This window comes from Mastigoproctus giganteus, chromosome 6 (genome assembly GCF_048544385.1).
Source record: "Mastigoproctus giganteus isolate SK-2022 chromosome 6, ASM4854438v1, whole genome shotgun sequence".
NCBI lineage: Eukaryota > Metazoa > Arthropoda > Arachnida > Uropygi > Thelyphonidae > Mastigoproctus > Mastigoproctus giganteus.
Genome location: NC_143580.1, coordinates 185,195,806 through 185,221,447, shown reverse-complemented (window position 1 = coordinate 185,221,447; position 25,642 = coordinate 185,195,806). Strand labels below are relative to the sequence as shown.

The window sequence follows — 25,642 nt, the reverse complement described above, 5'->3', positions numbered from 1 at the left end:
AGAGAGGTGTGGATTCGAGTCCCGTCATAGACTGGACGAATTTTTAAAGGCGTCTTCAATCGGAGTTGTTGTTAGCCGATCTCATGTGGGGGGGGGGGTTAGGTTTTCCCCGTGAGGTATTCTGGATTTTTCATCCCGGAACAACGTTCAAATCGGCCTGAACACAGATATAATATTCCCTTGCAGTGATATAATAAGTATTTTCTAAATTGGTAAGACCTCAGTTCGAATCCTGTCGATAACGTGAGGAATTTTTATAAGCTGAGTTAGTTGGTTTCAGGCGATTATACGATGGTTTTCCTCCGGAAAACAGACAAATTTCAGAAGATGTAAAACACAATAATACAATACGGTCTAGGTCGCCTGATGCTCTTGAAAACCAACCGCAAATACTGCATGAATACCGCAGATTTTTAAGTTAAATTTTAAAGCTTCTATCTCATTTATAGACAAGAACAGTAACGATATCAGTTGATGTCACAGACATCAACTGTTATCGTAAACGTTCAGAGTAAATTAATTTAACGCCTTCTTTTACTTACTTGGTCAAGTAATATTTGTGACGCCCTCTTTCGTTCTTAATATTACGAACTTTAACTAATATTGTAATCGATAATGGATCCAGTTACAAACGAGACATTTTAATAACTCAGAAAAAATTTTAATGCGTCAAAAATTAACATCTTGCTGCATACCCCTAGAAAATCCTTAGTATGCTTATCTAGTTTGTCTTCTAAGTTTCATAGTCCATCTATAGTGCTGACATAGACGTTGATATACACCTGTTGTTATTATTATTAAGTATTATCGCTTATTTTGAACGATCAATTCCATTTATCGATACAAGGATAATTGCCAGCAGTGGGCGCACCTAAACGTTCTGTTGACATTTGGAAGAAACGGAATCATTTAGAGAAGAATAGAACTAGGAGAATTATTTCGTTGTGTATAAATTATTTTGGTGTGAAATGAAAATATGCTACGAAAGAAAGTGAATTTAGTTAAAATAGGCATAATGTTTTCAGCAATAAACGAGGTAATTAAATATATATATATATATATATATTATTATTAGTGTATGTCATATTTTAATTGTGTTGTCAATTTATCTAAAAGTCTAACGTTAAAAATACTGTAATGTGTTTTCAGTACTTCACTTCTTCAGTTTACCAGAATTAATTTCTTTCAATCATTTCTTTTCGTTTCGGATTCACTTTTTCTGGTATAAATAAAAAAATTAATAAAAGTAAATGAAAAAATAATGTTCAAAATCCAAACGTAGTAAGAGTAAAGTATATATTAACAAAAACATTGTAGTTTACTTGGGAGACGTTTTAGTCGGTATAATTATCATGACTTTTATTTAATTAAGATGACATAATTATTAGATGTTTACTTTGAACTAAAAGCTCCCTGTTACAGTATACTGTGTTGAGCTTGCCATTTCTCCATCGTTTGAGGTCTAGGTTCGATAACTGTCCGTGACTGGAAAGATTCTTTAAGGCCTTTTTAGCCGAAGGCTAATTTCAGACGGGTGCGAATAGGTCTCCTCGTAAGTTATTCCGAGTTTTTCAGTCCTCACAACATGCAAATCGGTTTATGAAAGCATTTCTATAGATATTTCGTGGTGTTGATACTCCAAGAAATTTCGAAAACAACCGACCAACAAACCAATGGCAACATTTCCATTCTACCACTGCGGGAGAGAAGGGGGATCTGACGTCTGGTATCGTATGACTTTAAACAGCACTAATGGAATGTTTGCAAATCGAATGGGACTGAAAAGGCCCAGAATTTGTAGTTACCTTCTAAGATTAACTTAATCGTAAATAAATATAATCATTAAAACTCCAGATTTGCTAGTAATTTTTTAAGTAAAAGATCTATTATTAAAAGAATAAAGCTATGCCTAGCAGTTATAAGGAATAAGAAGTTATATTAGCAGTATATCTGATGAGTAACTACCCCCTTTATTGTGGTATATTTTCATTGTGGGTCTCTCTTTCCATCTCTCTGAGTGAATCCGAAAGCAATTGTTTTCGGGTTCAGTCAGGAAACAAAGAACACACACACACACACACACACACACACACACACACACACACACAGAGAGAGAGAGAGAGAGAGAGAGAGAGAGAGAGAGAGAGAGAGAGAGAGAGAGAGACTCTTTGCGGAAAAAAGAAAATGTTACAGTTCAAGCCATTTTCATCTGCAGTCCAAAATCCACAGGACAGGCTACATAAGGATATAGTAGTGGCATGTGATGCAAGAAAGCAAGTGTATGAGCTTATGCAGCATCAGCCAAAAAAAAAAAAAAAAAAAATCACACCATTCCCTCCAAATGCCTGTCCAGTTCCTCCTTAAATTTATTCAACCTATCAACTTCCACAACGACAGATGGAAGTTTGTTCCAGCAATTAACCACCCGCTGGCTAAAGGAAAATTTCCGCACATCTATTCTGCATCTGTCTTTTCTTAATTTGAATTTATGCCCCCTTAGGTTCGTAATCTGAACAAGTGGAAGGATCCCATCAGAATTCAGCGTGCTCAACCCATTCAAGGCCTTATACACCTCAATCAGATCACCGCGCAGGTGCCTAGTCTCCAGCCACTGCAATTTGCAGAACTTAAGCCTCTCTTGGTAAGAGGATCCCTTCATTCCCCTCACCAATCTTGTTGCCCTTCTCTGAACACGCTCAAGTAAATCTACATCCTTCCTAAAATGAGGCCTCCAGACCTGTACGCTGTACTCAAGGCGTGGCCTGACCATTGCCTTATACAGAGGGACAATCACCTCCTTTTCCCTGCTAGCAGAATTCCTATATATCATTGACAACACCCCATGACCTGCCCTGGCAGCCTGTATGCATTGCTCAGAAAACTTCATATCTGCCTGCACAATTACTCCCAGGTCTTTTTCATTTTCTACCACTCTAAGTGCAGTACCACACAGTTGATACGTTTCTCTGGGGTTACTTCTACCCATATGCAGTACTTTGCATTTGTCAAGGTTAAACTTCAGTTGCCACTTCTTAGCCCATCTGCCCAAATTATCTAGATCTTGTTGCAGTAGCACACTGCCATTACTATCATTAACAACCCTGCCAACCTTTGTATCATCTGCAAACTTCGACATTAAGCCTGATATACCTTCATCAATATCATTGATAAATATACAAAACAACAGTGGACCTAACACCGAACCCTGTGGGACTCCACTAATAACATTAATACACTAATGTTATTAGTGGACTAATGTGGAATGAGACGTTACACAGTGGAAGCATGGAATTTACTGATTACATTTTATCATGGATTCTGTGGTTAGACGAACCAGTGTTGGATTTCGTTAATCATTACAGGGACGGATTATGATCGAGGAATGACAAAGGGAAAAATGAAATCCAGGCCAAAAGTCACCGTTCAAGTTGATTGACATAACTGCAGCACGCTCTGGTCTAAATGTGTTTGCGCATACCATAAACAGTGGTTGTTTGTAGGGTTTTAGGCGCATCAGCAACTTGAGCCATATTGCGCCGAATATAATGTCCTGTAAATTGTGTTGTGTGGTCTGTTTGCTGAACGAAAAACCCGTTTTTCCGGGAGTAAAAACTATGCTACCCTCTCCAGAGACCGACTAACTCAGTCACTTTGTGAAAAGACCCATAAAAATTCCTCACGTCATTGACAGGATTCGAACTCTGGTTTTTTCCACCCGGTATGGAGATTTGAATTTTTCATAACGTTGAATTAAATTTGGTTCATATAACATTTATTATGCAATACAAAAATTGTGTTGTAGATTAAACAGGTTGACTTAACCCCCACGAGTCGCTGCCCAAGATTTAACTGATAATGTGAAAACAAATGTTATGACCGAAAATTCTTGCGTGCCTCTTTCAAACGGTTCCTAAAAGGCCAGTGATAGTCAAAACTTATTAACTATTATAAGGTTAATATTTATTTTGAAAAAGCGATATACACTGTACTGCTACTTTATAAGGTACACCTACCTAGTAGCGTGTTGAGCTTCCTTTAGCCGCCAAAACAGCCTGAATTCGTCTAGGCATGGATTGAACAAGATGCTGAAAACGTTGTTCAGGAATGAAGTACCATGCAGACATGAGTGTGTCATGCAGTTCCTTCAGATTCGACAGAGGTGTAGGCCTGCAGCGAATAGCCCTTTCCAGCTCATCCCAAAGATGTTCAATAAGATTGAGATCCGTGGATTGAGCGGGCGACTGCAGCAAAGAAAAGTCATTGTCACATTCTTGGAACCATTCCATAGTGATTCTGGCTTTGGGCGCCGGCGCATTATCCTGCTGGAAGTAACCATCTGACTGAGGATAAACTGTCAACATGAACGGATGCACTTAGGCAGCAACGATGTGGCATTCAGATGTGAATCTATGGGTATCAATGGACCCAACGTGTGCCAAGAAAACATTCCCCACACCATAACACTGCCCCCACCACCACCTTGCACAGTAGTCGTCAGACGTGACTGGTCCATGGATTCATGTTGTTTTCGCCAAATTGTGAGTCTTCCATCAACATGATGCACCTCGACTGATGCAACTGTTTTCCAACCCTCGATAGTGCAGTGCTGGTGTTGCTGTGCCACAGAAGGCGTGCTCTCTTGTTCTTCATTGATAACAATGGTACGCGATGTGGCCGTCGGCTGTTGTAGCCCGTTCGCGACAAAGTGCGACTAGTGGTCCGTTGCGATATTTTCTTCTGCACACCAAGATTGTATTCTGACGTGATGTGCGACATTGTGGCCCGTCTGTTTGTTTGCATAATTCTAGCCATCCTCCTCTGACCTCTCTCATCAACAAGCGATTTTCTTCCAAAGGAGTGCCGTTGAGAGGATGTTTTCTGTTCGTTGCACCATTCTCGACACACCCTTGAAACTGTTATGGGTGAAAAGTTCAGAACTGCCGTTTCAGAGATGATTTGTCCAGCATGCCTTGCACCTACTACCATGCCACATTAGAAGTCCGTTAGATCACTCCTTTTCCGCATTTTTGCTACAGTTTGTACGCTTAACTGATACTAAAAAGGTTGTTCTGCTGCATTTATATCCACAACTGTGGTCATGTGACTTGCAACGTTGTGGTACAAACCTTTTGTGTGCACAGCAGGGGTGTACCTAATAAACTGGCAGCACAGTATATATTCCAGACGAATTAAAGTTGCTTAGACGATGTTGGTATGAGCTAGGGACTGCTGTGTTCTGAAAACATAACAGAACTGGTGTTTTCCAAGATTCTGATTTGTGCAACACTGACTTTAACAACTTTGTTTCTCTAATTCTCTCTCGCTAACCACCACCTAGTGTGCACGATGTTTTCATATTTGCAATTGAAATTTGTGATTGCTGAATTCATGCATTTCCAAATTACTCATTTCAAGTTAAATAAATAAATAAATTTCCGGTTTAATATATAAGTAATTAACCAAGTAAAACATATTTGTAAATTAATTGTTCATTTATCAATAATATTTACTCTTTATTTGAGTAATAAAAGCTTACCCCTGAGGTTGGGATTTTAGGGCTTCCAGTGAATTATCACATAATTGTTTTTTTTTTTTTAAAGTCGGATGCATTCAAACATATTTGACAATGAGTGTTATTAATGTTAAAAGTTAGTATTATACTATGATTACACATTTAGTGTACATTCCTAAAACATATGCAAATTTTTACTTTCCCTGAAGGTAAAGTAAAGAAGATCGACTTGTAAAGTGGATCGCAGTATGCTGTGGAAGTTGGCTATGCAGATCAAAAATAAGGTTCAGTGATTAGTTTGTTTGATCAGTAAATTTCCTGCCGGGTGACAAGCTTTTATATTTGTATCATTTTTATATCGCTTCGTTTAATTTTTCTGTAAGAATAATCAAGGAAAAGTTAAGACAAAAAAATCAACACCAATGAGCAAAAACATTATGACCAGCGAGTCGTTATGCAAATCGAAGCAACTGCAGGTGAACCACGGCGCGTGCGCTGGTCGGGACACGGTATAAAAAACACTTGGTACTGAGTTCCGTTAATTAGTGTTACTCTTGTGTTCTTCAGATGGGAAAGGCAGCGGACTTAAGCGAGTTTGACAAAGGTCAAATTGTATGGCCAGACGACTGGGTCAGAGCATAGTGTTTTGTGAAATGCGCCACCTGTGGTTTCCCACGTCTGCACCATGGTACTTTGTGAAGAAGTACAGAATCTCTGTAAAAGCCAGAAAAAGTGTAATGTCTGGTTTCTGTCAGAGTAGTGTTATGTTTTGTTGTTGTGCTCTGGCTGCTTGGCCGCAGAGCCCCTAGTGGGACCCCACGTTGCCCGCTACCACCACTGGGAGGTGAGCCAGGCTGCCCATTATACTCTCGCTGGCCTTTGCCAGGTTGCCTGAGCTCCTTGACAAAGGCCAAGTGGGAAAAAAAAAAAAAGGGCGGGGGGAGGAAACGTAGAACAGGGGTACGAGTTAGAAGTAACAGAAAGAGGGAAAAGGAGGACGTACTGAAGTTGAGGAGCAGTCCGCTCTTTGTGAGGTGAAAATAGGGGTCTGGGAATGAGAGTTAATGTAGCAGGGGACAGGTGCCCCTGCATGATCACCAGAGGCCAGTGGACTCTGTATCCTGCACTCAGGGGTTCTCCAGAGTGCCAGCAATCCCGCACCAGAACGGTGCCGGCTGATCCTTCCGAATAAGGGGTTTGCAGCAGTGTCCCGCACTCGATGAGTGCCAGCAGTCCCGCACTAGAATTGTGCCAGCGGTTTTCCTACCCTTAAAGGATTAGCAAGTTGTCAGGGCAGTGTCCTCTCTCAGAGAAAGAGCTGACCCACGCCAGTCTGATTCAGGCCTTGGGCAGCATGATCCAATGTTGTTCTCATTTCAGCAATCTTGGCTAGCCTCAGTGCGAAGATTTCCTGAGCATGCACAGTTAGTGCCCTGTATGTGTTTTCATCGAGCAGCAGCGAGGACTCTTAATTACGTGGATTCCTTTGAATTGCGGTAACAAATTTGATTCTACTGTTGTCATAGGCAGAGCACTCATACATGAGATTCCCCCCAGGACTCTTCTCCACAATGGCACCGCGGGTCTCTTTCAATCCCCATAGCTGTGAGTTTCTGATGGAAGGGGCCGTGTCCAGTGATAATAAACGTCATGTGCAGACCAGGCGAGAACCAGGGAGGGTGTTCTGGGTGAGTATGGTTTATAGTTGGGAGGAATTGCCTCGTGATGTCTCCTTTCTGCGTGGTTTCCCAGCTCTGTTGCCATATCGGTTGTAGGTGTTGGGTGATTTTCCTCTTGTCTATCTTGGTGTCATTTGCAAGATCCAGCTGGAGATTTACTATTTCAGCTGGTGTTCCTTTCCTAAGGTGGTAATATAGGCCTCGCCTGACTACTTCTAGGTAGAGTGGTTGACAACCTGTTAGAACTTGCAAGGCAGGGGTGCTAACAGTGCGGCATGCCCTACTAATTGATAGCACCATGAACCTTCGAATTGTATCCACCTTCTTGTTTGTTTTTTGCTAGTGTAGCTTGTCTGTACCAGGTGGAGGCACCGTAGCAAACTATCGGGACTTTTCTGCTTTGTATATGAGGGTCGGAGCTTTGTGCTTCAGGCCCCAGTCGGCTCTGCTCACCCTCCTGATCATGGCGGCATACTTCCGGATTTTGGTGGCTAGATATTTCAGGTGGTTATGGAAAGTAAGACCCGAGTCAATGTAAATACCTAAGTATTTAACCTCTGTGTACAGTCGGATGGGAGTGAAGTTTAATTTCATCGTAGGTGGTCGTCTAATTTGTAGTCTGCCCTTGAGGAGAATGGATTTTGTTTTTTCTGCCGAGATGGTAAGGTTGTGCAAGGCTGCCCAGTTATGGAGCTTCAGAAGCGCCGTATTTGCAATAATTTACAAGGATGACCTAGTGTCCGTACGCACCAACAGGACAAGGTCGTCCGCAAAGGCCAAAGGCTCAGCCGCCCCAAGGTCCAAGCCCAGGAACTCGTCCAAGAAAATAGACCAGAGGAACGGGCCAAGCACAGAGCCCTGCGGACATCCCCGGTGGATGAATCTGGTAACTGTCTGGTATTCGTTAGTAACTCGTACTTCTCTGTTGGTTAGGTAAGACTTCAAACTGTTATATTGATTTTTATAAACATTTGATTGCCGAAGTCTCCAAAGAACGCTGGGCCACCACAGGCGGTCGAAAGCTCCAGCAAGTTCCACCAATATAGCAAGAGTACTTGAAAGCTGAGTACGTTGCTTGGGTGATTAGATTGTTGATAGCGTCTTCAGTGCTGCAGCCTGTTTTAAAGCCATATTGTTTTTCTGAAGAGAGTTGGTGATCCTTGTAGCAGGTAGAAAGTCGAAACAAGAGTAGACGCTCCAGTAGTTTGGCCATCACGGAGAGTAAGGCAATCGGACGTTATGAGGCTGGGTTTTGTGGTGACTTGTCCGAGTTTTTCAGAATTAGTTTTAGGGTTGCAGTCTTCCATGAAGCTGGGAAGGTGCCCTCTGCCAGGCACTTATTCAGTAGGCTTAGAAGTATAGCTGGGTAGGCCGCAGAGAATTTTTTGAGAACTTCTACCTCCAGCAAGTCTGCATCTGGTGTTTTTCCGTATTTAATCTTGTTAATTGCTAGGCCCATCTCAAAACCGGTGAACGGGGGCTCCACCGTTGCTGTGGTATTTTAAATTCTGGTTGATAATTTCTTGTTGCTGTTGCGTCAAGGGTGCCTCTTCAACAGGGTAAATGGTATCAAGAATGTTATTTATAGTGTCCTCCCGGGTATAGGTGGAAGTACCGTCTATTTTCAGTGTTGTATCAAGCACCTCACCACGTGGTTATTAATTACAATTTTGAAAACGATGCCCCAGGGGTTCTCATTCCCGGAGGTAGACAGAGTTTGCCACGATTGTTTTTTGTTTTTGCGAATTTCTTTAGTATATTCATTCCTGACTGTGCGGTAAGCTTCCCTAGCTGCGGTAATCTCTTGGGGGAACATCGTCGCCCGTGAACGCTGGACCCAAAAACTAAAAATTAAAAACTTAGTTTATCAAGACTGGATTTAGATATTAAGGCAGCCACTGTAATGGATAATCTGGTATGTTGGGCATCAGATCATAAGGGTCCGCCATGCAGTTAAAAAAAAAAAAAAAAAAAGGACAGGAATAAAGAAGTTGGTTCCTTGGTGGACAGTTAAGTATTAATCATAGAGAGGTATTTTCAGCCAGGAAGGCTTTTCAGCGTCATAAGTCATGGGGATTACAGGAAGCCATGTATTATAAAGAAATCTATAAAATTAAGAGGACAGCTTATCATAAATTAATACTTAAAAGTAAAACTGAATCATCGAAAAACTTGGTCTCAGGAGCGGGCAACCTGATCCCTGAGGCCTTGTATATAAGTTAGTAACTAATAAATGCAAATCAGTCCCCTGTTAACTACTATTAAGTTAGGTAAATTAAAAATAAATTTTCTGTTTATACTCCGGGACGACCAAACGGTCAGAGGAGTTCACAAATAGACAGAATACAAGACACAGCACCGTATTCAGTAGTCACGGGCTTGAACCCCGGTCACTCAAAGCAAGTGTACTTATGCACCCGCGCGCCTGACCACTAGGCTACGGCGGCCTACGCTGTAGTTGTGAAACAAGTGATTGGGAGACAACAGTTGTTGTCATAGTTAATTGTTTATTTCCAGATGATAACGTGGGGGATGATACTGTAAATAAGTTGCATATAAGGTGTGGTAACTGTAATCATAAATCATTTATTTACTTTATTACGGTTACTTTATTTACGGTTAATGATCTTAGACAAGTTTGCTCGGGTATTAACATCAATGAAACTCAAAATGGTTCAGGTCTATCCACATCTACTGTTGGAATTTTTAATAAGTGTTAGTTAACTGGTAGCTTTCCTGGATATTGGAAGGCTGCCTTGCTAAAGTTGATACCTAAACATGGCAAAGATTTGTCAGAACCTAGAACATACTGGCCTATCTCTACTTCCAAATATGTCTGATTTTTGAAAGATTGTTACATCTCAGATTAAATTATTGGTTTATTAAGGGTAATTATACACTACCGTATCAATATGGTTTTAAACGAAATTGTTCCGCTGAAGATGCACTAAAGGACCTTGTACATTGTGTTGGCTCTTCAAATAGTAAATATGTATTAGTTATTTATATAGACTTTGAAGGAGCTTTTGATAATGTATGGCACGAAAGCATACTTTACTCTTTGCGCTTGTTAAAATGTCTTCAATTGTTATGTAAATGTTTGTCAAATTATTTGCACGGCAGAAAGATTTTGGTAAGATCTCAGCATTTGGTGTACTCGAAGTATATTTCCAGAGGTTGTCCCCAGGGATCTGTTTTGGGGCCAACCTTCTGGAACATAGTATTGAATTTATGGTTACAAAACACAGATATGCAATGCCATAAAATTGCAGTTGATTTGGTGCTGGGTTTTGATGGCATGTCAAGACTGGATTTAGAGATTAAGGCAGCTACTGTAATGGATAATCTGGTATGTTGGGTATCAGATCATAAGTTAAAGATATCTATTAGTAAAACTGCAATGACGTTATCTAAAGATGTTGGAAGGCCTCCGAGGATATTAAACGAAGGGAAACAAAACCCTATGGTTAAGACAACAAAACATCTAGGGATATTAATTGACAGTAAGTTGACTTTAATGCAGCATTTAGAGTATTTAGGTGAAAAATTTAAAAACTTTTCCTCGTCCATTATTAGGATTAGTAGAAAGACATGGGGCCGGAGAAAGAAGACTTGCATTATGCTGTAAGGCAGTATTTCTGCCTATCATTGTGTATGGAGCTAATGTTTGGTATCCAAGATTACTTACTGTGAAATTCAGAGAGAAATTGTGTATACAAAGGACAATGATACTGTCTTTGTTTAAAATGTGTAGAACTGTTTCCACTAATGCTGCTCTGGTTATAACTGGTTGTATGCCAACCAGTTTTAAGGCTAAGAAATTGATGATGACAACTTTGATGGATCAGTGGCAGGCCAGATGGTGCAAGTAGTGAGACTGGTCAGGTTACCCATTTGTTTGTTCCTGATGTTAACTTGGTCTGTGATGAGAGAAAAAAAAAAAAAAAAAAAAAAAAAACAGCTGGTTGTTTCCAGAAATGTAAACCTCGTATTTTATGACAGGACATGGATCTTAAAAGATTAAAACTGCATTATTTTGGGTTAAAACCTGACCTGTTTTGATACTGTATGTGTGTTGAAAACCTGGGGTCATGTACTGTATGATTGCATTATTTATAAGAAATACAGACAAAATTTAAGAAATACTATTGTTGAGTTAGGTCCTGGAAATGAAAAATTATACCTCGCAAATAGAAGGTACTTTAATACATTGCAAGATTGGTCTTTAATAAGCGGAGACAGATGTCTTTCCTTGTAATGTCAACTTCTGGTCTTGCTGAGCAGTAAAAAAAAAAAAAAAAAAAATTTATTATTTTATTTATTTATTTGTTAGGCTGTAGTTTTAGGGTAACTGTAGGTGGGATATTATGTATCTCCAAGTTTTGATTTATGTTCCAGAGGATATGACTTTTTTCTTTTTTTATATATTTATTTATTTTTTTTATTTTGCTGGCTCTCAATTGCAATCTGTATGCTGGCGTAATATGTGCACATTGCAATTGATGAGCAGGATTGCTGGCATATGGTTTTTTTTTTTGCTGGCTCTCAGGTGTGGGTGGCCTAGGAGCGAGATTTTGTGGCACCTGCCGGTTTTGCATGGCCACTGGTGGGTGCGGGATTTTCTGGTGCTATGTTAGCACGGACATAGGAGTAGACCTAGGTTCGGCTCCTTGTGCTAGGGCGATGGTCCAGTGGTATTTGCCCATGTTGGTGGCTGTCAGCTGATGGCCAGGCTGATGTGATTTAGGGTATTATTATTTTTTTCTCCTACATGACAATTGGTGGAGATGGACGAATAGTCTGGTGATCACTGTGATACAGATATACATACCTAAACATCATTGCTGACTAGGTACACCCATTCATGGCAACGGTCTTCCACTCTGGCCCGGCGGTGCAGCCTTTCAGCAGGATAATGCGCCATGCCACACCGTCCGGATTTTTCGAGACTGGTTCGCGGAACATGAGGAAGACTTTCAGATAGTGCAATGGCTTCCAAATTCCCCAGACATCAATCCTATTGAGCATCTGTGGTTTGTGTTGGAACAGCAACTCCGATCTGTGGCGTCTCAAAAACGGACATTACAGGAGTTAATGGATCTGCTGGTTACGTGTTGGTATCAGATACCACAAGACACATTTAGAAAACTTGTAGCGCCCAAGCCTCTTCGGGTATGTGCTGTTTTGACTGCATGTGGAGGACCAATATCATATCAGGTAGGTGGTCAATGTTTTGGCTCATTGGTGTATGTTTTTTCCCTCCTCCTCTGGATTAGATCACTTATATCCAATATAATAAAAGGAAGCTCCCTTATCTATTACTTATAATATCCCAATTTAAGATGTCCGTTGATAAAGATCAGTTACTTCATTTTGTAATATACAGGGTGTCTCAAAAATATTGGTACAAACGTTTAGGGGAGGTAGGTAGCATCTAAAGGAATGTGAATTGCATAGGAACCCATAACCGGAAACGTCACAGGAAAGTAGTAGCAAAGGCACAAGAAGCAGAAATGACACAAGACAGTGCCTGCCTCGCAACCCAAAGGTCGCGGGTTCGATTCCCGCCTCGGGCTTGGATCAAAGTACTGCAAAAACCTTGGGAGGTGCATTATGGGGCCGGAGACACCAACAACTACCAAAAAAAAAAAAAGACACAAGACAGTAATTAGTGGCAAACATTTATTTGACATATTAACAATGGAGTACGAGATGGATGCTTGAAGGTTCCACCATGAGACGCGATGCACGCCTGACACCGACGCAGCATGGATTGGCGGACACGGTCGAATACACCTGGGGTTTCTTTGACAGCAGCAGCAGTGCAGACGAGTCTCGCCACAAGATCCATTTCCATCTCCACAGGCGATTCATACACGATAGATTTGAGGGCCCTCCACAGAAAGAAATCAAGGCTCGATAAATCAGGTGAGCATGGGGGCCAGGCAATGGGTCCACCACGGTCAATCCATCAACGCCCACACCACCTGTTCAAATGGTCACGAACACACCTTCCATAATGGGCAGGCGCCCCGTCACGTTGAAACCAAATGTTGCATCTCACATTTGCTGGAACATTGTCAAGTAACCCTGGTAGAACTTGTTCAAGAAAGACCTGATATTTAGCGGAGTTCATGCGGGATGGTACCAGGTATGGGCTGACGAAGCCGTCAACGACCATACCTGCCCACACATTTATTGTGAAGCAATGTTGTGCCGCATGGGGGTGCACACCATGTGGGTTGTCGTGAGCCCACACATGAGCATTGTGCTGATTGAATAAGCCTTCCCGCGTGAACAAAACATAGCCTGGAAAATTCAAGTCTTGAACACTTTCTTGGAGAAACTACTGTGCAAAAGCCACACGTGCAGGATGATCTTGGGGGAGCAGTAACTGGACCCTTTGGGGATGAAAGGGGTGTAAGGAATAGTCGTGCCAGACACTCTGTACACTGCAATGAGACACTCCTAAGGCAACGGCACGTGTGCTGGTAGGAGGATTATTCTGGACGGTATTCAACACACTTTGTTCCATGGCGGGAGTTCGTGTCGAACAAGGTCTGCCTGCACTACTGCTGTTACCTCGAAAGGACCCATAATTGCACAAATTTTGATGTACATGCTCAAACAAACGGTGGTCCGGTACATCTGTCTGGGAAGCGTTCTACATAAATTCGTTGAGCGGCTCGTCCATTGCCCTCTGCTAAGTGCACTAGGTGCATGTCTGCCAGCTCAGTTCATATATCGATGTCTGCTCTTCGTGTGGGTGACTACTGCTTGAATGAGTAAACCAGAAATTTTCTCTCATGAACTGATGAACAGCGCCGTGTACCGACTTACAGTGATGTTTCCGGTTATGGGTTCCTATGCGATTCACATTCTTTTAGATGTTACCTACCTTCCTTAAACGTTTGTACCAATAATTTTGAGACACCCTGTAGATATACGAGGTATGGCAATTAAATTCCTGGAATAGCACAATAAAAAGAAAACTCAAAGTGGAGCTAAAAATGGTTTTATTTTTATTCAAAATAATCAGCACCAGATGAATGCACTTATTACACCATTAGTAATAGTAAAAGCACATGATGCAAGCTTATATAGCATCAGCCAAAAAAAAAAAAAAAAACACCCCCCCCCCCTCGCTCCAAATGTTTGTCTAGTTCTGCCTTGAATCTATTTAAGCATCAACTTCTATGACAGATGGAAGTTTGTTCCAGCAATCAACCACCCGCTGGCTAAAGGCAAACTTCCGCACATCTATCCTACAACTGGCTTTATGCCCTCAAAGGCGATTATTCTGAGCAAGAGGAAGAATACCATCAGCATTGAGCATGCTCAAACTATCAAGCCTTTATACACCTTAATCAGGTCACCTTGCAGATGCCTAGTCTCCAGACACTAATTTGCAAAACTTAAGCCTTTCTGCGTAAGAGAAAACCCTTTGTTCTATTCACTAATCTTGTTGCCCCCTCTCTCTGTACTCATTCCGTTCCAGTAGCTCTACATCCTTCTTAAAATTAGGTCTCCAGACCTGTACACAGTACTCAAGGTGTGGCTTGACCATTGCCTTATACAAGGGGATAATCACCTCATCCTTGTTAGAAAAATTCCTGTATATTGACACGACACCATGAGCTACTCTTGCAGACCGTCTGCACTGCTCAGAAAACTTTATATCTGCCTGCACAATTATCCCCAGGTCCTTTTCATTCTCTACCACTGTCAGTCTAGTACCACACGATTCTTTACTCTGGGGTTACTGTTTCCCATATGCAGTACTTTACATTTGTCAATGTTAAACTTCAGTTGTCATATTTCAGCTCACCTGCTCAACTTTTCTAGATCCTGTTGCAGCAGCGTACTGTCATTAACAGCCCTGCAAACGTTGGCATTAAGCCTGATATACCATCATCAATATTATTAATAAATACAGAAAAGAACAATGGGACCAACACTGAACCCTGGGGACTCCACTACTAATATTAGTCCACAAAGAGGAGTGTCCATTGATTACCACTCTGTCTTCTCCCACTGAACCATCCATCCCTTTATCCAAAGCAATTTGCCTCCAATGCCACACTACTTCAATTTGTGCAGCAGTCTGCCATGTGCAACAGTATCAAGTCTTTCTGAGATCCAAATATATGTTATCAGAATTATTCCTTGCATCCAGTTCCTTTCTGACCACATCATAGTATCCAATCAAATTGGTCAGACAAGTTCTAAAAATAATCAGTGAAGGCGTCCAAAAAGATGCACAGTTCAGCCGTTACGTTTTTATGTAGGTACTCAGATCCTGAAATATTTCTTTTGAGGGTAGGTTTCATCTTGGGATTTTTTTTCTTAACCAGCACCACTCCCTTTTTTTCGATAACCAGCATGGTTTTTTTTTTTTTTTTTTTTTTTCCCACCGTGGAATCGGCTCCAGAGGAGATTGGCCCACCTTCTGGCAACACTAAGTGGGTCAGAGTCTCTTTTGAGAGAGTACATGCTCTACTGGGATTGGCCCACCTTCCCGTGGTGAGTACGAATACTCAGAATCATCTCTCCAGGATGACTGATGCTGCTGGGTAGCCAAGTGGCCAGAACATGCAACCTGCCCACACAAACCTACACCAAAGATGGTGCAATAATTTTTGCCAATATGATTGAGGATACCCTAAGAGTTCAGGGAAACTGCTAGTTAGGGGGAGGGGAAGGATAATTTAGATCCGCATTTATCTGATCATATGAGTCAAAATAATACTTTCACTTGCGTTATGAATTCTGGTTTGTTGCCACACCAGCTGATGTTGATAAGATGTTCTGGGTGTAGAAATGTTTCAAATGAAGGGGAAATTTAGGATACAAACATAAATAACTTCTTAGTCTCAACTGTGTCTACAGTAATGTCAGGAGTGTTGTCAATAAAATGGCTGAATTTTAACTCCTGGTTAGGACAACTAATGTTGATATAATAAGGCTAACAGGAATGTGATGCCACCAAGATTTTGGGGATGACGAGTTCCATTACAGTATGTAAAATGTATTTAGGAAAGAAAGATGGGGTGGAAGAGTCATGCTTCTTATCTTATCATTAATGCTTGGTGTGCTGTTCTTGATGACATCTTTAGTTCTTTTTTTAAGCCGCCATGGTTTCAGGAATGGCATAAAAATAGCCTATGATTTCACCAGAAGTGGTGGCATTCAGAGTGTTGTTGAGAATGATCATACAATGGGTGGCATTTGGGCTGTTCACAGGTAATGAGTGATGCGGGAGCTCCTTGCCATTAAATGAAGTTCTAGACTTGACTATGATTTCTCTGAGTAAATGTAACCGATTTACAGTGTCTCCTATTCTATTATGGGTGTCGCATTGACTGAACCTGTTGTACGAGTTGTAGTAAAATTAAAACTGGCTGGCAGCTGCAGTCCAGAAGCCAGTTCTCTACAAGACTTTGTTGAGACCCCAGAAAAAATCCCCTTGACACCCAACATTAGAAATTTTGACTAGCTGGGTAGCTCAATTGTTAGATGCATATCACAACTGGTTGCCAGTTGTGATATGCATCTAACAATTCCAAATTGTTAGATGCATATCACAACTAGCTTTGGAATTACTTAATTCCAAAGCTAGTCTACCCTCTCGTTAACAGAAACAGCATGAGCTTGAAAAACCTGGCAGACTGTAAACGTACACTACAGGCAGTTAACCATATGCTGCAAAAATCCCCACTCTCCAATGGGATGTCAGGTTCACCAAATTCTATTGAACACTAAATTGAAGATGCCTATTATAGAACTGCAATTTCAAGCACTGCCGGTACTGTGCCTTAGGGTACCAGCACACTTGATGTGAGAACAGAGGCCTTCCACAGCAGTGTCATTGAGTGTTATTTACGGCAAGATTTGTCTCGGAAATGTTTGTTACATGACTGGTTTTGTAGTTAACATGGTTCTTCTAAAATACACTGTGTTAATTATACCAATTCATCTCATCTGCTATCAGTTTAATGAGTTCATAACCTTCAGTTGATTTATTTTAAAAGTAGCCACATTACTAGCTGGAGGTGCTTCAATTGTGTCTGAGTTGAAACATTTAGGCTTGGCTAGGAGGCCTGTTGAATAAGTACCAACTTCATTATTTTGAAGTGATACTGAAACGTGACCATTGCCTATTCAATACAAACACAGAATTAGTTGGGTATATTACCAAGTTAAATGCCACCAAATTGTAAAGGCCATTTCTTAATTTGTTAAGGAATTTAATTCCAGCTATAAATAAGTCAAACTATCTTTACTTTCAGAATCTTTCAGCTCAAATTATGATTACCCTGCAAGATTATTGGGAATTTACATAACAGAAGCTGTTATTCCTTTATTAAACAGGTGGTCATTCTGTTCAGCTGTGTCATTATCCATTTACCACATTTTTACAATTACTTTTGCGTAAGGCAAACATTCCTTGTTTGCGTTAATTCTTTTTTTTTTTTTTTAAGGTGGATGAAGAATAATGAATATTAAAACAGATTTTATACGTAGCACGCTCCTTGGCTTTCTGGGTGTGTCTACAACAGATTTACTTTACAGAATTTTTCCTATCATTAGTTTTAATCAGTGGCATGTTATACAGGAAAATATCTTTGTTACTAAGATGATTCACTCTTGTGCAGGAGTGGAATTTTTTGCTGGTACCATTGATTGGCCTCAAAGGTACAGGAATGCTGGCACCCATAGTACTAGCACTACTGCCTGTGGGTGCAGGATTTAGTCCACTAACAACAATATGTACATAGTTGTGGTCCGCTTCCTCGTATTATGGACTAGTACTGGGAAGCAACCTTCTGGTGGTCACTGCACCCCAGTAACTTCCCACACATTGCACAAACATAGTACTGCACTCATTTTTTGCATCATCACAAGGCAGAGTTGAATTGTGTGGAGTACATTTAGCAGCTTTCACATAACACATTACTGAGATATCATTTCCCAATACAAAAACTCTTATAACCAGACGATTCAGTTGTAAAAATGTAGGACCATTACAGATCAAACAGATGAGTGGGCCCAGTTACCCAGCAGGTAGTAACTAGGTCAAGATAGTTTGTGTTAGATGACAAAGCTTTAGCCTGAGAGTAAGCCCTTATAGGCAACATGCAATGACTATATAAAATTACCTATTAAATCTTGAACCTATATGTCCAGAAATATCTTCAATCCAGATCTGGAAATTATGAACTTGCTATGCAAAGTGTGCCATATGCCTCGACATACCTAGGTGTCTAAGGTAATTCTAAAAAAAGTATCTGGAGTGATTATTTGGTTTTTAGGAGCATTAGCAACTGATGCCATATTGCTCTGGGATATGCAGTGGTCATTCCCTGACCTTTCCACATTCTCCGTATTTGGTGGTGACGGGTTAAAACCCCAGTCTAATCAAGAAGCGTATGCTACGAACTGCTGCTCCTTCCCACCTGGCTACAGAGGTGCCTATTTGGAGCGAGATAACTGTGTGTAATAGTATGTGTTGAATGGTTTTAAATATGCAGATGAGAGTCACACTAGAAAGCATGGAAAAGGGATTACAAAAATTGATCTGTGATCTTAGTGCTAAAACTGATGAGGTCAGAAATGAAACGGATACAGATAAAATCAGAACTGTTTAAAAAAAAAAAAAAAAGATCTTCTGCCATAAATGTAAAAAATGAAAATGGAATGATTAATGGAAAAGGAATCAAAAGAAAAAATTTGTCTATCATGGATTCTTTATCAACATATATCAAATAAGAGAACTGAAATTACACAATCTACTTTTATTAATAAGAAATGTACATTGCCTTACCTAAAGTTATGAGACAAAATGCGTTATTTCAATTAAATGTTCATAACATACTTGAACGTTTTATTGAAAGGTGTTAAAAGTGAGTTGTCCACCATTCTTTGGCCATACTGGCTCCTTCAGTGTCTCAAGATGCTTTACTAATTTATAATAAAGTTTTGGTGGTAATTTGCTCCATTTCTCCTTTAAAATATTCATAGGCTCCAGTAATGAAAAGGGCATCTTTGCTTTGCCCAGATTCAGTTCCATTTCATTCAAAAGATGTTCGATTGTGTTGAAGTCAGAACTATCTTCGGGCTGCTGCAAATTTTCCAACAGTGTTATTTACGAGTGTTGGAAGGTGTAGGCCTTATATAAAATTGCTAAAAAGTAGAGCATTGACAGAATTATCCAAAACAGCACTTGCACTTCTATGCACTGACAAGAAGAACTAATCCACACCAGACCCAGATACCACATGGTGTATTACAGATATGAAAAACAATGATTCTATAGATATTGATAAATTGAGATGTATTTTATTAATATATACGAGTTGATATGAAAGACTTTGTACCCTTACCTAGAAATAAGATCCCTAGCAAGGTGAAACTTCACAGCAAATCCTTTTCTATGTGCTCTCCATGCATAGTAACACATTTCTCTCATCTATGGATCAGTTGCTTAATGCCTTGATCATAGAAGTCCACACTTTTTGCCTGAAACCACGATTCCACTTCACTGATGACTTCCTGAGACTAATCAAAGCGGCATCCACACAATCGTTTCTTCATTTCTGAAAACAGGAAGATGTCTGACGGGGCTAGGTCAGGAGAATAGGGTGGGTGCTGCAGTAGTTCAAAGCCGCACTGGGTAACAAAGTTGGTGGTGGAAGCGGCTTCTGCAAAGGCCTCAGCAGTCTTGGAACCCATCATGCAGAGACCTTAGACGTGCAGATGGTCAGGTAAAATGCTGTGGGCAGACCCATAACCAATTCCCACTGCATTTGCGATGAAATGAATATTCACATGTTTGTCACTCAGCACCAGCTGCCCAACCTTTGCAACTGTCTCACTGTCTGTGGATGCTGATGGCATTACTTCTCTTGGCTTGTCAAAAGACACTTGTAGGACAGCACTGGAACTCCTGTTTCCACTTTTTTACAGTGTCATAGGATAGAAAATTCTGCCCATACACAGCTTTCATTTCTTTTTCAATTTCCTGAGCTTTCTTGCCTTGCAAATACAGGAACTTGATCCCTGCTTGATACTCCATTTTGTCAACCACAGCATCCTTCCTCAGATTCCAGGCTCCACCTCTGGTGTACAATCGATCACCTATGGCCCACAGGCCATATCTGGCACTTAAATTATTTTTATACAGCCCGGGCAGAAAGTGAACTAAACAACATTTTAAATTTTGTTAATTATCAAAAAATTCTCATTAAATATAATTGTGTATTGTAGTTAATTAAATTTTCAAACATTTTCAATTTTAGGTGTATCATTATATTTATTTATTAACCTTAATATTGAAAAGCAGTGATCCTTTCAGGTTGCAAATTTTCTAAAGTGAGCATTTAAAAGCAAAAGTAAGTCACATTTTTATAATTTTAATAAAATCTAAAAAAAAATAAACCACTGACATAGATTTGTTGCACACATAAAAGTGTTGGGAATTTGCATTTTATATATAGCCTGAAAATAAAAACAGAAACTTCCTTTTAAATGTAAAAAGATATATGGAAAATGTAACACTAATTTTTCTCGAATCATACAGTGCGGCCCGCGAAACAAATATAACTTTTAATATGGCCCTTGTGTGGAAGAAGGTTCGACACTACTGACCTACAGGAATGAAATTTCACATGTTAGTTATTGAATATGTAGACAACTTGTATTAAAAACTGCATCTTCCTACTGATGCTTTATCTCAGTCAGGGTACGAACTTTTGACACCCCCTTGTGTATTAAAAAAAATTTATATTGTATAATATGTCATACTATTTTCAACATCATGGGAAAATTTGAATAATTGTTGACATAAAATGAAGATGATTTTAGCAGCATATATAGTAAACAATGAGTAAATTATTGCTTATTATTGTTAAGTTATAATGCTACTTTGATATTCTCTTGAAAGAAAAAAAAAATCTGAAATATGCTTAAAATATTTATTAAGATTGACATTCTGTGAAATTTTTTTCTGCTTATGTTGTATAAGTTTGCTTCCTTTTTTTCTACTACTATAAATACTAAATTTAAATTTGCTTTTTTATGTTCAGTTTTACCTTTTCTTTCATAATTTTAATTGTGTAATGCCTTTCGAGAAGTTTTGAATAACAACTCTGGGGAAACAATAGGAGTAGTAAGTATTAATTATAATGCTAAATGTAATTTTAAGTTATTCATTATGTTTATGCATAATAGAAATTAACTAATGGAAAAACTGGTATTCAGATTACATCAAGAAGCATGTACGTTTATCCCTTTCTGAAGTATTTATATTTATGGTTTTCATATATGGAGGGGGGGGATATATATGCATATTTATATTTTCAAGGTTGTTTCAAATAATGCATCTGTTAATATACAAACTGTCTTCAAATCAAAATTTCAGATATATGCTGCCATCTCTTATTTGTATTTCTAATTAATGATAGAGAACTTAGAACATTCCAGAACAGGTTTTTGCTCAGTACTGCACTCAACGTATCATATTCCAGAAATCTATGGGCTGCATTAAAATATTTTAAAATGATTCTTATTATTGCTATATGACAGCATTGAGAATAAAATCATTGCATTAAGTTTTCTCATTATTATATAAGCACTAAAATAGTTTTGAAAATCAGAAGGTGGGATTATACCTGTAGGCCAGTACTGTCTTATTTTGTTTCAAAATGCCAAAATATTTTCAAATTCAGATACATTTGTCAATGAAATTGAATTAAATGATAAATAAATAGAGTATTTTTTTAAATTTTGAACTGTTTTTGACAATTATTTCTTATTAACATTGGGCAATCATGTCAAAATATGAAGTTAATATTTAAAAGTATTTATATGCAAAGTTTACAATTTTGTTAAAATTGCATGAAAAAATTCACTCCATAGAGCAGGCCAGTAGCAGAAAACGTATTATTACTCCACACATTTTTGGCAAACTTACTGCGAAATTTTGGCCTGCAGTCCACAACAAATAAAAGATGAAGTGAACACTGATAAGAGGTGAGAATTAATTTAAGAAGTAGCTGCCAGATTCAAACAGTTTATTTTACGATGAATAATTCATTTCAAAATGTTAAAAAAAAAAAAATGTACAGTTTAAAAATTGTAAGGGATGAAACCAAAGTACAAAACATGATGAGAGTAAACAATGACAACTTATTTATTTTTTGCATGCATACAGTATTTTATCTAAAATGTGTTTAGGCAAATCATCCTGAAAATTTGCTTTTATCTATCAATTCATATTGCAGGAAAAAAAAAAAAACCTAAAATTAACCAAATTAAAATAAATACACTGGGTGATTATAAAGTTTCTTCTAGGATTCACAGTTATGTAACTGTAACAACAGCTGGCAGAGGACTGATAATTTGAGTGGACATTCCACCAGATGAATGCTTGCAATATGAGTTACAAATTTGCATAAAATATATATATCCATTTTTGTGCGGATATGTAAGCAAGAATAAAGTGGAGTATGATCAGCTAATGCTGAGACAGTTTGCGATATGTGGGTATAGCAAGCTAATGCTTTAGTGTATGAATGGATGCACTTGATTTAATTCTGAAGCAGCTGACTGCCAATTTGACAGGACATGCAGAGCAGCACACTTATGGAGACAGCTGCAGAGATCTGCTCTACAATGCAAACATATGTACCATCAATTATGGTAATGGCAGCAGCACACAGGTAGTGTCTCATCAGCTGGAGAAAATGCTAAATGGTTCATGAAAATGCACTAGCACAGCAGAACAATATTGAACATTGACTGAGACATCTTATACCAAGTATCCTTTATGCAAAGTGGTACTTAAGCAATGTATAAGAACACTTGAAAATTCTTGTTATAGAGATACATAGTAGTGAACTCCAAGAAGAAACTTAATAATTACTTGGTATTTAACCTATTAAAAATGAGCTTTTACAGCTTCTCCCCACTTGCAAACTGTGATACTTAATAAATTGCATGACTTTTTTGTTCATGTGCCCTACAAATTCAAGTCTCAATTTCCACTAGTTGCTCTAGTGTTACACCAGTACTGCCATGAAGCACTATTCCACAAGTCACAGCTCATGTGATAGCATCCACATCTGGAGAGATCAGTCCCTCCTTTGCAAATGAGAAACTGCTGCAATTTATTATTTCAACCATTAATAAACAACTGTTAAAAGTCCTATTCTGTAGAAACAATTTAACAAGTGACATAAATACAATGAAGATAACATGGTGGTAGAATAGTTATTCTGCATTTTAAACATTTAACCTTTCTGAAATTAACTGATAGGTCTGGTCTGTTCTACAGAGTCCAGTTCCTGATTGTCTGTAGTTCACTGTGAAAGTTGGTATAAATGATGTAGATTATGTTAACAATACCGATTTTCTTGAAATGTTTCATAAGTTTGTAAAACAACATCAATTGGCCTTTCTGCTTAAAAGAAAAATTTGCCACTTGTTAACGAATAAAATCATTATTTTGGTTAACTATCTTGCCCTTTTCTCAAATTTTGCCTAATTATGATTACAATTACTAGTGAATGTCGGCACACCACTGTGCACACAAAGACAAACACAGCAAAATATCATACACAATTTTTGCTCCACATATTCTTATTACTGAAAAACCATAAAAAAAACTTTTCCCTACTTTCACTGAAACTGAGTTATTACATACAATTTTATATAACTACAGCCGCTACAAGACAATCTTTTAAAATATTTTAGGTCTCCATTAATGTTTATTTTGATTATGTACACTTAATACATACAAAATCATTTGCAGCCTCCATAAAAACTGTTATACGGGCATTGCAATCTGCATGGCATCATAAAGAAATATGACCATACATACATGTCTACAATAACAGAAAAATTGTTTAAAATCTCTTCAATGATGAAAAGTCCAAGCTGTTATGAAACCACCATATCAGCTTCACTTCTGTAATGAATTTTGAAACGTAGGGGAAGGGAGAAAAAGCACAAAATAATGTGCTGTGCGTATCCACTTTAATATGTGTATATATTTTTAAATCTGGTGTAAGTTTTGGGATGATTCAATGAATAAAATCATTGAACATGAATCCATGGAACCTGGAAATTAAATTATAACTACGGTTTGATCCAGCACTTTCTCTGATGAACTTGTTGGAAGTTCCTTGGCAGGTAAATTAATTTTTTACTTTTATTTCTGATTTATGCAAAATCACTTTTCAATTTTGGGAATAACTGGAGTGATAAGATCCAGGAAAACTTGAATAGTGCTGAGTTTGTGAAGACTGGCCCTGGAGAAAGAGAAAAATAAACAAGATTAGTAGTCTATGCATGTAAGTTATGATTTCTAGATATATAAATTGCAACTCAGTGTGGAAATAAGATCTAATTTTAATTGTTTTAAAACTGAACAGGAAAAATATGATGAGAAAACAAGAATGAGAATTTAAAAATGTAACTTAAGTTAAAAATTCTGCCACTATGAGTAGGGCTGTTTAAGGTTAGGTGCAAAGGTAACTGAGGCCCTGAGAAGTTAGTATGCAATTTGTCTGTAAATTGCATTTATTCCAGGCAAGTCTACTTTGCAGAAGATAACTGCAATGGGAATCAAGCCTCATAATTTATCTTTTTTTGAAGGAATGCTTAAGTCACTGTACTTTCATTGAGGATTACTGCTAGTAAGAATATCACATTTGTCACAAGTATTTTTAGTATTGGTGACTCTCAAATTCGATAATACATCTTTATATTTGTAACCATCTTATTATCCTTTAATAGTAACATGGCTGATAATACAAATATGAACTTTTATATTTAGTGCTTTAGTAATGTGTTGAGCATGAAAAAAATATTAATGAGAAATACTCAAATATGGCTAAATTATAAGCTTCTGAAAGGGTAGGTAGGATGCAAAACTGCATGTGCAATAAAAAGAAAACATATGTGCCTCCCTCCTCATATTCAGCTGAACTTAAGCTGTCAGCATCAATTACCAATGGAGGTAATTTAATCCACAAACTAACAACTTAATGGCTAAAAAAAAAATTCCTAAATTCCAGTCTAAATCTCTTTCCCTATAATTTGAATTTGTTTCTGATTTTTAAATCATTTATAACAATGAAAATTTCCTTTCATCCAGTTTGTTATCCCTTCTAAAGGGATATTAAAGTAGACAAACTGCCAAGTTTCCAAATAATAAAAATCTTTCTCCATATGAGTGCCCTTTTCACAAATCTCACCAAGCCAGTTTGCCTGTTTGTTTTTTTGTGTATTCTCCATACTTGAACATAGTATTCAAAGCATAATCTTAAAAATGCCTTATACAATGGGACTATGATCTAATTATCTCTATAAGCAAATGTTTGATAAATCACCGACAGGACACTGCAGGCTTTCCTTGCTGACTGTCTGCACTGCTTGGAGAACTTCATGT

At 38.6% G+C, this 25,642-nt stretch overlaps 1 protein-coding gene across 2 annotated transcripts in view; it reads right to left on the bottom strand.

The window, feature by feature from the left end:
* Positions 1-22,378: 22,378 nt before the first annotated feature.
* The window catches only part of Rat1 (5'-3' exoribonuclease 2 Rat1), a 458,579-nt gene continuing 455,315 nt past the window's right edge, over positions 22,379-25,642 (bottom strand). The window contains exon 34 of one of the 2 annotated variants that reach the window (XM_090376618.1): positions 22,379-24,500. In XM_090376618.1, coding sequence (XP_090232744.1) covers positions 24,429-24,500 — 72 coding nt within the window. In that variant the 3' untranslated portion in view covers positions 22,379-24,428. The remainder of the gene's footprint in view (positions 24,501-25,642) is intronic. The other variant, XM_090376619.1, reaches the window with a different exon arrangement.